This window comes from Malus domestica, chromosome 03 (genome assembly GCF_042453785.1).
Source record: "Malus domestica chromosome 03, GDT2T_hap1".
NCBI classification, from domain to species: Eukaryota; Viridiplantae; Streptophyta; class Magnoliopsida; order Rosales; family Rosaceae; genus Malus; species Malus domestica.
In genome coordinates this window covers 10,666,330-10,678,938 of record NC_091663.1, presented here as the reverse complement: position 1 = coordinate 10,678,938, position 12,609 = coordinate 10,666,330, and the positions used below count along the sequence as shown (strand labels likewise).

The following is a 12,609-nucleotide window of genomic DNA, read 5'->3' as shown; positions in this document are numbered from 1 at the left end:
TATACATGCAATGAACATGTATTGTTGCTGCTGCTGTATCCGAGGTTGTTCCTTTTTGGTCAATTTCGTTTATGGTTTATCACTGTGGTTTATTGTTTTCTGAGTTAATGGGGAATAGCTTCATTAAATTATAGAGAAATTTATCTATAATTATATATAGGATTATTTTAGGAATAATAGTGGTGGGAAAATAACATTTTAATTTTTTAACTTTTTATAATGGATGTAAATATAACGTGGATGAGGAAATAAGACAACGGGATGGGTTTAGCAGCTCTAAAAAACAATTATACCAATATATTCTGATGCGAATTTGATCATTTACCGATTTTTTTTCCTCCTAGTAACAACTAACAATTAAATCCATTAACCTTGCCACTTGTAAAGAAAAAAAAATTAACTAGTAATTAATTGTGGAATTAATTACATGTTTTCCCCTTAGGTTTTCGTTTAATTCAAATCCATACAATGTCTTTTAATTATTTTAATTTCATGCAACGGGTTAAGATTTTGTACCAATGTCCTACAACCGTGGGAAAATCTGTTAAGTGGAGTTTTTGATCTTGTTGGTGTTAGACGATTGTTAGTAGTCTCGACGCAGTCGGGTTGATCTGGGAACGATGGTGGTTATAATGAGTTCGACGGATTCCGGCAGCAGAGAGTAGGGAAGGGGATTTGTCAATAGCACATCGCGATCGCGTTTGCAACAATCAAGTAGCACCTCGGGTTTGCAGCAATCAGGTGCCGTCCGGAGAACTGATCAGACGGACGAGTGCGACGACGATCGAGAAACTAGAACGGCTGCAGGGTATTGTGGGTCTAGCCCTCTGATCATCTGATCATCAGATTTGTAAGTGGCGATTTGGCTCATCGATGGGTTATTGCTGGGGTTGGGTGAAGAGGAAGATGGCGATCTAAACACAGTTGGAATAGAGACCTGGACCAAATCAGGATCGGTGCGTGGGGGATTCGGTTATTACGAAGAAGATGAAGATCTTATTTATTTGGGTTTTTTTCTTTTCGTTTTTTATTTTTATTTTTTTTCCTTGCCACATCAACATTTAGATGTCGATTTGATGGATTGAGTCGCTTGATTAACAGTGTAGTACATTGGTATAAAATGGTGAGTCGGTGTGTGAAATTAAAAAAAATTAATCGATGTATGAATTTAAAATTTAACGAAAATCTAAAGAGGCAAAATGTAATTTGAGTTTAAATGTGTTTAAGGTCGTTCGTTTGGAGAGTCTGTTCATTTTTTCATAAAATTTGACAGATTACGTTGTTAAATTGTTGCAATTTCATTCACAATCCAGCTATATGGTTTGAGTAAACAAATCGACAAGATAAGATACCGAAACAATTTGGTAAGAAAACACGAACCACATCTACGGTTATCAAACAATGAGGAAAATAGTTAGTCACGAAAACATATTTAGGTTCAAGTAGCGTCAGCCACGAAGTTGGATTTTTCTCAAATCCAAAATGTAAAGGGTCAATTTGTAAAAAGACCACAAAGATTTAATGAGTTTAAAGAGAACAGGGCCAGAGAGCCCGAGTGGGGAAGTCCAGCGTGTGCTGGCAATGGAGCCCGAGCGGGTCCGGGGGAGAGGCCCGACAGGAGTTGCCAGCCCGAGAGCCCGAAGGCCACGTGACGCAAGGCTAACGTCTGGGCGATGTTAGCCATCATCTCCTTTACATTTATGGGCTTCAACCTTACAGCTACTCAAGCTGTGGAGCCAAACAACGCGGGGCTGCTCCGGATCCGTCTTCTTTAAAGGCCAAGTCGGCATCGTGGGCTTTCCCTAAGCTGGCATCGTGACTTCTTCGAAGATGGTTGTCGGAGAAGATGCATAATTGAAGAAGAAGTTTTCCGATAAACAAACAAAGAAGGAAGAAGGAAGTGAAGAAGAAGATGCATAATTGAAGAAGAAGCAGAACCAAATATGCAGAGAAGAAGGAAGAAGGAAATCTGCAGAGAAGAAGGAAGGAGGAGGATCCGGAGATAAATTAATAATATAATATAAATTTATACAAAGTAAATAATATAGTATTAATTATAAAAAAAATATTAATATTTTATTGCCTATTGCCAAAGCTATTCAGTGTAAGGGGAGATGCAAAAGGTAATTACTGTTCATTAAGGGCAGTTACTGTTCACTGGGTGAATTAAATAGTGAATAGCTCAGAAGGGGGGGTCTTTGCAACGGTGGAGTTACTCTTAGATGTTGGTTAACCTCCTGGCTATGGGACGGCAATTTGTACGTTAGTTGGACCAAATATGTTGCCCTAATAAGCATAAGATAAGAAGAATGAATAAAATGTCACAAAAACCCACCTAATTTGATATTTGCCACGCCAAATTTTAATTCATTTAGTTAAATTTAGATTAATTGCAAAGGTCACAACATATACACTTGTTGTCTCAACCTTGTGCTTTGCTATCAATTGTGATATGCTTGGCCAACCAAATTCATTTATCGCCATCTAAATTTTAACTCTAATTTCTATACAAATATTTAACAATGCATTGGTGTATAAGATTTAAACATGTAAAGAGAACTGGAACTCAATTGAAGTTGGGGGCTAGGCCCTCACGCTCATAGTATATTATATGAATTAAAAACATATAACATGATAATATTTAAACCACTGCAATTAAAAGCAAAATCATAAATAACCAATCTAAGCAAACCTAGAGCTAGTCGCATCCTCACTGCGAACTCCTTGTTCCGATTTGGGGTTGGTGGCAGCCCATCCCCTCTCCTCCTTTTGTTTTCCTCGCATCCCTTGTTCCCCTCTTTATGTCCGTCGTCCCAATGTCGCCCCCTCCCCCTCACCCTTTTTCTTTTGCTCCCCTTCTCCTTTCTCCTAGCCTCGCTCCTCTCATTCTCTTCTTCTCCACCAAATTTTAGGTTGCTCAACTCGTCCCTAAATTCCTTGTCACTTTGGCGTGTTGGGTTGTCAGTTGACCGAATTCATCCTTTCAACCTGTTTGTATGATGGTTCACATGGTTTAGATGGCGTATTTGGTCCGATATGTGGCAATACAACCTTATCTAGTCAAATATGTAGCGGTCCCATCTTATATTTTCAAATCTGCAATTGTCTCGCCTTGTTTGGCATGTGGTTACTACAGATATATATAGAATTGAAGGTGGCGGTTTAACATTCACTGTGAAGATGAAGCTGATTGGTGGATTATTTCTCTTAGTTTATATTAGTTTAGTTTTGTTGTACATGTTTGTGTCGTTGTAGCAAGTGATGTGGTCTAGCCTTTTGGTGATGATTTTGTGTGTTCCTGGTGATGACCTGTCACGTCTGTCGTTATTGTGGCAGATCTACACTAGTGGTTCCTATTGTTCATTTTCATGCGGTGGCCATGTAGCTTTTTCTATCTTTGTATGTTTGTACACATTAACTCTATTCAAATTATTAGTAATTGGAGAACATACCGATTTGACACCTCTTTGTAGTTGTTCTTGTGTTGGTTGATCAATAAATTTGGCTATTGTTTCTTGTAAAAATAAAAAGTACACGCCTCTTGAGAGTTTAATAATTCCTTAAAATCTAATAGAAATGTCTATGACAATGTAGTTCTAAAAACAATCACAAAACATTTTAATCAAATGGTTTTGTTTTTAGACGTGGAGATTCTTTAGTCCCGGTCTAAAGTTATGCTTTGGTAATGTTGACAAATGTTTTCATCTTGTAGCCCATGACCATGACTCTTGGCTTGAATGGCTTCTACTGACGCCAGCCTTTTATCTTTCGGAACTTGTAGCAAAATATATTTAAGAAATTGTAACAAAAAAAAGGAACCGAGCATTGTAAACTGAGCCTCATAAGCAAATGATCTGAGTTGTTAAAATTTGATTTAACGGCTACAAACATGAAACTCCTTTAAAGTTATAATAATTGCAGTCATTGGATTAAATTTCAAAGGCCCAGATCTTTTGCTCAGGAGGCTCAGTTTACAATGCTCAGAAGAGGATCCGGTTCCACAAAAAAAAAAGCCTTCGAGAGAGGTCATATTATAATCCGGAATTGGATCCCCTCCTGAGCAAATGGTGGGGATCCTCATGACCACATAATATGGACCGTTGGATTTTGATCAAACGGCTACAAACAAGGGATCTCTCTAAAGTTATAATAACTGTAGCTGTTGGATCAAAATTCACCATTTGCTTAGGAGGGGATCCAATTCCTTATAAGTCATTTGAGGCACGGTGATACTTCTGACAAAACTTTGGTACCCAAATAATGCACCTCCTTTATTACGGATCTGGATTGTCTGCCATTCCCATCTTATATCCTTTCCATCCCTTTCTATTTCTGTGGTCATAGTTAAGTCACGTCAACATTTTATATTTCCATTGCTTTTTGTCTTATTATTTTTATAAAAAAATCAATATAAAATATTGATGTGACTTAATCGTGACCACATAAATAAGAAAGGATGGAAACAGAATGGGATGAGAGAGGGCAGACAATTCAGGTCTGTAATAAAGCATGTTGAAAGCAACTCGTAAAGTCAGAACGTCCTCCTGCGTCCCCGCACAAAGCAACCCTTTACGTTTTGAAAGCAACTTTCACAGTAATCATAATATTCCACTCCGATAAAACTATAATGTACTAATTGAAACGTCATACACCTGTTTTATGTAATTCTTTTTCCTTCCATCTCTCTCAAGAATGTCCTCCTACGTCCCCACACAAAACAATCCTTTACGTTTGAAAACTTATATGAACGGATTCACAGTCATCATAATGTTTCGTTCCAATAAAACAATAATGTACTAATTGAAACGCAAAACATTGTGGACCCCACTTTCCTACCAGGCACCACTCCACGCTCCCGCGCGCTCGTGTATCTCTCAATCCCATTAATCACGAGCTAAAAACTTTCACTCGACGGAAAAGATGGCGGGCACAAAAGCCACAAGGGTTGGTCCTAATCCGATGAGCCGGTTAACTGGTTAACTAAGGTTAATATGGAAGAAGAGTCGAGTCGAGTTTAACTCAAGGGTTGAGTTTAAGTGTTTGTCTCTTGACTGCTCTGATTTCGGAGGCTGTCCAAGGACAGGTACTATAACTACTGCTCTGATTTTACTAGTTCCAGTCGCTATATTTTTCACTATTTTATCCGGATGCGAGATCTTACCATAACTTTCTATAATTTCTTTGAATTTGTTGATGAATTTGCTGAATTTCAAAAGTAAAAACAGAGTGACTATTTATTTGGTACGATTTGTTTGTTTAGATTTGGGTTTCTGAAGATTTTGTTGCACCAAAGAAGGTGAAAAAACAGTGAATTCATTGCAGTGATTTGGCTTTCTTCCTCACAGCATTTACTCACTGAAATCATCAAAAGCCTCTCTCTCTCTCTCTCTCTCTCTCTCTCTCTCTAAAAAGCTGAAATCTTTTTGTAGTCATGAAGTTGAAGCCTTTGTTACTTTCATTGCCTTTATATTATCGTTCCCTTGAGACAAGAGCGACACTCTAACAACAAAAAATCAAAATCCAGAAGAGCAAAAACCCGGAAATCCATCATTTGTTTTGGAGTTTTGATCATCTGGGTAGTTTTGAAATCCATCCAGAACCATGAAAGAGTCGGAGAAAAGCTTGGATCCTCAGCTGTGGCACGCCTGCGCCGGCGGCATGGTCCACATGCCTCCGGTGAACTCCAAAGTCTTCTACTTTCCGCAAGGCCACGCCGAGCACGCCCAATCAGGCGGCGGCGTCGATTTCTCGGCCGCCTCGCTAAGGATCCCCTCGCTGGTTCTCTGCAGAGTGGCCGCCATCAAGTTCATGGCGGACCCGGAAACCGATGAGGTGTTCGCCAAGATTAGGATGAACCCAATCGAGAACAACGAGGCCTTTGCCGCGGAAGACGGGGATACGGAGGCATATGGGTCGGAAAATCAGGAAAAGCCGGCGTCTTTCGCCAAGACGCTGACCCAATCCGACGCCAACAATGGCGGCGGGTTCTCTGTCCCCAGGTACTGCGCTGAGACCATTTTTCCAAAGTTGGATTACTCGGCGGACCCGCCGGTGCAGACGGTGATCGCGAAGGACGTCCACGGCGAGGTATGGAAGTTCAGGCACATTTACAGAGGGACGCCGCGGCGGCATTTGTTGACTACTGGGTGGAGCACATTTGTGAACCAGAAGAAATTGGTGGCTGGGGACTCCATTGTGTTTCTGAGAGCCGAAAATGGCGATCTCTGTGTTGGGATTCGGAGAGCGAAGAGGGGATTAGACGGCGGTGGAGGAAATGAAGTGGCTTCTGGATGGAACAACAGCCACAGCAGCGGCGGCGGCTCTGGAGGTTGTGTTCTGCCTTACGGCAGTTTCTGTGTGTTTCTGAGAGAGGAGGATAACAAGATGAGAAATGGGGGTGGGAATTTGAGCCCCAATGGGAATATGAGAGGGAAGGGGAGAGTGAGGCCTGAGAGTGTAGTTGAGGCGGCGACTATGGCGGCGAAAGGCCAGCCGTTTGAGGTGGTTTATTATCCGAGGGCGAGTACGCCGGAGTTTTGCGTGAACGCATCGGCGGTGAGGGCGGCAATGAGGGAGCAGTGGTGCTCGGGAATGAGGTTTAAGATGGCTTTCGAGACTGAGGACTCTTCGAGGATCAGCTGGTTCATGGGGACCGTTTCTTCTGTTCAGGTTGCTAACCCGATTTGTTGGCCTAATTCGCCTTGGAGGCTTCTGCAGGTATTTTGTTCTTCTGTGATTTTGTTGCTCAACTTGTATTTCTTTTTCGAGTTTTGTTTGTTAATTTTGTTCTCTTATTCTGATGTTTGTAATGTTCCTTTAGCTTTTTTGGAATCTTGGTAGGACTAACACAAAAATGATTCATAGCATGTCAAATCACAGTGTCGTTGGATCACGAACCGATTAGAGTTTTAGTCGGCTCATCTGCCTTAGATTTTCGTCTCCCCAGCTTACTTTTGTGAGTTTATACATTCTTGTCTTCCGGTATGTTTCACTGACTACCCTCCTCGTGTTATTTGGCGGTGAATGTGGTCTGAAGCACCAACTTTTGTGGTTGTTAGTGGAATATATCCCCTTCTGCTGATGTTCCTGAATATTATAACACACTACTATGTCCAATTCACCTGCCTAATAGCCAGGATCTCATCGTTCGTAATTGAAACACAGACATGGCATTGTCGTCCTTACGGTCTAAAATTGGCACTTTGGGAGTTGAGAACTCACTTGGTAGTCCATATTTTGCTCGGGCACAGTATGAAGTATGAACTCTATATGGAAGGAGACTTTTAACTCTGATCTCAAGTAGAATAATTTACTTCAGTATGAACTCCAATGTCTACAATGTCTGAATAATTTATGTGTTCTAGACTCCGTTCTTTTATACGTTCCTCACTATTGTTGATTTGTTGCAGCTATCTCCGTTCTGTTGTATATTTAAACAGTGTAACCTTGTTGAAATCCTGCCATTTAATCATCTGGCTTGACATTGATTGACAAACCACAATCTTACAGGTGACATGGGACGAGCCAGATTTGTTACAGAATGTGAAGTGTGTCAGCCCATGGTTGATTGAGCTAGTATCAAATTTTCCCATGATCCACATGTCACCCTTCTCACCACCAAGAAAGAAGTTGCGTCTCCCGCAACACCCAGATTTTTCTCTTGACGGGCAATTAACATTGCCATCATTTTCAGGCAACCCACTCGGGCCCAGCAGCCCCTTGTGTTGTTTACCCAACAATACTCCTTCAGGCATACAGGGAGCCAGGCATGCTCAATTTAGAATATCTTTATCAGATCTCCACCTTAACAACAAACTGCAGTCGGGGCTGTTCTCATCCAGTTTCCAGCGGTTCGATCAGAGTTCTAGAATCTCCAATGGCATTAGAGCAGGCCATACAAGCAGCAATGAGAACCTATCTTGCTTGCTAACAATGGGGAATTCTAGTCAGAACTCGGAGAAGCCTGATAATGTTAAGAAACACAAGTTTTTACTCTTCGGTCAACCAATACTTACAGAGCAGCAGATTTCTCGGAGTTGTTCAAGCGAAGCAGTTTCACAACTTCTTCCTGGGAAAAATTCAAAAGACGGAAGTCAAGACAAAACTAAGTTTTTCTTTAACGGTTCAGAATCAGTACTTGGGCGACAGGTTTTGCTAGAAAAATCCACCAGTGCTGGGTTCTCATGGAACAAGGATTTTCAAGCTACTGACTTAGACCTAGAAACTGGTCATTGCAAGGTGTTTATGGAGTCAGAGGATGTGGGACGGACTCTTGACCTCTCGGCCCTTTGTTCTTATGAAGAGCTATACAGGCGGCTGGCCAACATGTTTGAAATAGAAAAACCAGAGATGATGAGCCATGTTCTTTACCGAGATGTAACAGGTGCTGTTAAACAAACTGGAGTTGAACCATTCAGGTACCAATTTTTATCTCCTTGTCTTAAAGATCATCGTATGCTTTTGAACTCCGCCTAAATTGGTTTTATATGCTATTTTATTAATTCGGTTTTTTTTCCTTCTACTTTTGAACAATGCAGCGATTTTATGAAAACTGCAAAAAGACTGACTATTTTAACACATCCAGCCAGTGAAAGTATTGGAAGGTAAGCAATTTTATGAAAAATGATCTCGCTTTATATCTACGGATCTTTATTCCAACGCATTCCTTCCTTTCGAACATCGCGAAACTTTTCAAACTAATTTGAACTACATAAGATTAGCTTCTTATGTTTATCATACATGAACAACCGATAAACTGAAAGTTGGAACACTATTTTGCAGGACGTGGATTCGAGGAATGCAAAATGCAGAAAATGGACTGGGAGCAACAAGTAAGACCGGTCCTTTGAGCATATTTGCTTAGTATAGACTCTAGTATGGCATCTGAGACTAGATGCTTGAGAATACTGAATGAATGTTAGGAGAAATGGGATATCGAACTCCTCTCAATTTTATTACAGTGTTATCTTAAGTATATTTCTTGTGTTAAGTGTACATGCTCTTCTCAATATCAATAATATTGCCTAATGTTTTGGTGAAAATTATCTACTTATGAAGATCTTAGCAATTATATGCATTTAGGAAAGCCAACTAAATGCTTTTTAAACGAGATAATGCATCCACAATAGAATTACTCGTGCTTGCATCTTTTTGAGTCGAACCATTATAAGGATTAGAATTCTCTCTTCTCCTCTCACATTCTTTATTTTGTCTTTCTTTTTCTATAAAAAAAATTAATATAAGATGTTGACGTGATAATCCTTTAAACAGAAGGGAGGGATAAAAATTTAAAAGAAAAGATGTACTATGACTTTATCTTTATATAATACCAATTAAATAAGTTATTATTAAAGAACAATTGGGGTTATTTGGCCTGCAATGTGATTAGGTTTATCATGTGGATTCGAGGTAAAGCATTATGTGGCTGTTGGGATTCTTGAAGACAAATGATGAAGGCACAGCGGCTGCTTGTTGGGATTCGTTTTGAGGAAAGCCAGGTGCTGGGCTGGCTTCCATGATATTATTATGCATGTTGTTAAAGCTTGAAGCCAAGTACTACATGCATGTGAAGTTGTGAGCTAGATTCCAACAAATGGTGCATGGACAGATAGACTGTCTACACATTACTTCTAACAAAAAAATCAAGTTATTTAAGATTAAGATGCTCCATTTTCCAAAACAAAAACCGATAAAACAATGTGTTTATATCTCTCTTTATTTAGGTTTTAACATTTTTCACTTTCGGACATGACTCATTAGCAAGCCAAGCACTTATGTTTAGATTTACCCATTTGTATCTGTATTGTGTTCATATCAATTCACAGACATATCAATACGCATAAATATATTAAAATGAGAAAATTTATCATTCTATTAATATAATTTTGGTTGAACAGTGCTAATGTGAACACATTAGGTCCTATATTCATGCGAATTTCGAACCGATCCAAAATTGTAAACCCTATTCCAAGCCACTTCCAATGGTTACAAACTTACAATGTTCGACGTACTGATTTGGTGGGACGGAATGATTGAAAAGGGTGAAAGGCCTTTAGACTTGACGAATTGGCATTTAGTTTTTGCCTTTGTAGAATTGACTTTTGCTGTTAACATTTGCGTTGACAAGATTAATATGGAACAGATCCTCTTCGGATATCCTCCACCAAGGTTACTGAATTAAGTGATCCAGACATTTCAAATTTCATTCAACGGCTCACCTGTTTTGACTCTTTAAAAGTTGTGATAATTTTTTGCCGTTGAATGAAATTTGAAAATCTAGATCATCCAGATCACTTGATCTAGAACCTTGATGGAAGAGATCCGGAGATGATCTATTTCCGATTAATACAGCCACTTTCCTACACTTTTGGTGTTTCTTTTATTCAAAAGTGTCTACATTTTTGCCTTATTATTTGGTCCAAAGAATAAAATTAAACTTAATAAAATATCACAAATCATTAACAAGTTATAATCTTTCTTTTCTTCTAGTGGTTCAAATATAATAAGTATTTTTATATAAAATTCAATTATTCTGTTTGTTGCGTATAGTTTGCTTGTGTGACTTTTATCTGCTGTACTTTGTGTGAATTTTTTTTTCTTGTAAACATTTTTTGATGTGATATTGAAGTATATCTAATTAAGGGTGTAGTTCGTTTGGTAACTGAATTGAACGACTATTGAGCGACAATGATTGCTACAGTAAAAATTTGAACTGATACTGCACCGCCAGAGTGACCAATGTTTCTAACCAAGCAAATGAGTAAGCAACATGTCACTTAAATCGTATAGTTTAATTATGGGAACTTTAACGAAAAGCACCCGGTACTGTTCACTTTAACGAAAAACCACATTTTTACACTAAAAAGTCAATCCTGGTACTATTCACTTTACCCTTTATTTTGTCCTTATCATTAAAACTCAAAGTTTTCAAGCCCTTTTCATTAGTTTTCCTTTTAATTATACCTAGCTGCTTGATTTATAAGAAAAACATAAATTGGAAAAATCACTTTGATACGAGCTTAGTAAAAAGCTAATTGAAAAAAGAAAAAAATTGAACACTCAATGGATTTTTTATTGTAAATTATAATCTCGAGCAGAAATAAATATTCCATTCAAACCACAGAAAATAAAAGTTTTTACACGTTAAGTTTCAATTTATGCACAAGTAAGATAGATCGCATTAGCAAGTCCGATTGTAAATATAACCACTCAGTGATACGAATTTTATTCAATATCTAATCGTGGCAAAATGAATTTTAACATTGGAGCTAATTTTTTTTCATCAAAATGAATTTACCTAGCGTATTGAAATGCTGTGAGGGCATGGGGATCTGAAACCCCAGAAACATGACATGCTGCCTGTAATTTGCGTCTGGTCAATTGTCATTGCCAATACTCAGTCTCAGTATTCACGGGTTGAATTTATTTATTATTTTATTATTTTATTATTTTATTATTTTATTAATCCCAACAAAAAAAGGTACAAAAACCAAAACTATTAAAAAAAAAAAAGGGAAAATGCACGAGCCCAAAGCAACGTACACGTGCAGTGGACCCAAATGACAATTAAGGTTGGGGATGATGACATCAGAGGCACGTGCGGTCCAACACTTGTGTCGCCTTTTTGATGGCCGGGCCTCCTTTTCGGCTAATGGAATGATTTGAATATGGTGGGATTGTGGATTGTGGGTTGTGTATTTGGGTTGGGATTGGGATTGGTGTTGGACTCCACCCAGCCCTCTTCCTCCTCTTTTTGCTTGTGAATTCAGTGAAAACGATATCATTGGTTTAAACTTATACATGCACACCCAAAAACTCAATGCCCCTATGTGTTTAATTAATTTGAGGTTAATTACTCTAGTTAATTAGGGAGTGTGAGCAAGTGTTGAATTATTTTGGTGGATATAATATTCAACTATTATGCTTCTTGGGTTTAATTATCATCTTTCTCCATTTGATTTAGTATACTGTAACTTAATTAGAGTAACAATATCACTTGATATAATAGCTTTTTAAAATATCGCTTATAATAAATAAATAAATAAAATAGTAGACAATGTGAAGGATATACCTTGGAAAAAGTTTGTGGGATACCAATATGGTGAGATCATATAAGAATCACACTCCTACAGTGGGCTAGAAAATTTGAGTATGATACCAATATCTTGAACTCATGAGTTCACTATATTAAGCTTACGAGTTGTCTTATATTGAACTCATGACTTTCGCAATTATAAACTCACACTAGTGTAGTATTAGTAGTGTTATAAGTATGAAACACAAGTTGCCTTCTTTCTATGTATAAGCATCACACACTCAAAATTATTGTTAAAGGCCTTGTTGAAAATTTCTCAACTTAATTAGAGTAGTAATAACAACAAAGGAGTGTAATTTAAGTAACCAATCACTTGTATTATGATACAATGTACTGAATCTTGTTCACAACATAATGAGAAATCTATCGAAAGTAAGAGTCAAATGGTCAAAGGTTGGCTTGGAGGAAGAGCCAATTCGTGAATTATACGTGCAAAGACATAAACATGTTTAGAAAGTGTTGATGCACAAAACTTGGAGGTCTTGGAACAACATAAATCCGACCGTGAATCTGCA

General features: G+C 38.4%; 1 protein-coding gene across 1 annotated transcript; it reads left to right on the top strand.

The window, feature by feature from the left end:
- The first annotated feature begins 5,064 nt into the window (after nt 1-5,064).
- On the top strand, nt 5,065-9,041 carry LOC103423002 (auxin response factor 18-like). Its single transcript, XM_008361074.4, has 4 exons — nt 5,065-6,717; nt 7,510-8,417; nt 8,538-8,603; nt 8,782-9,041. Exons 1-4 carry the CDS (start codon nt 5,602-5,604, stop codon nt 8,861-8,863), a joined length of 2,172 nt encoding a protein of 723 aa, XP_008359296.3. The 5' UTR covers nt 5,065-5,601; the 3' UTR covers nt 8,864-9,041.
- The last annotated feature ends 3,568 nt before the right edge of the window (nt 9,042-12,609 follow it).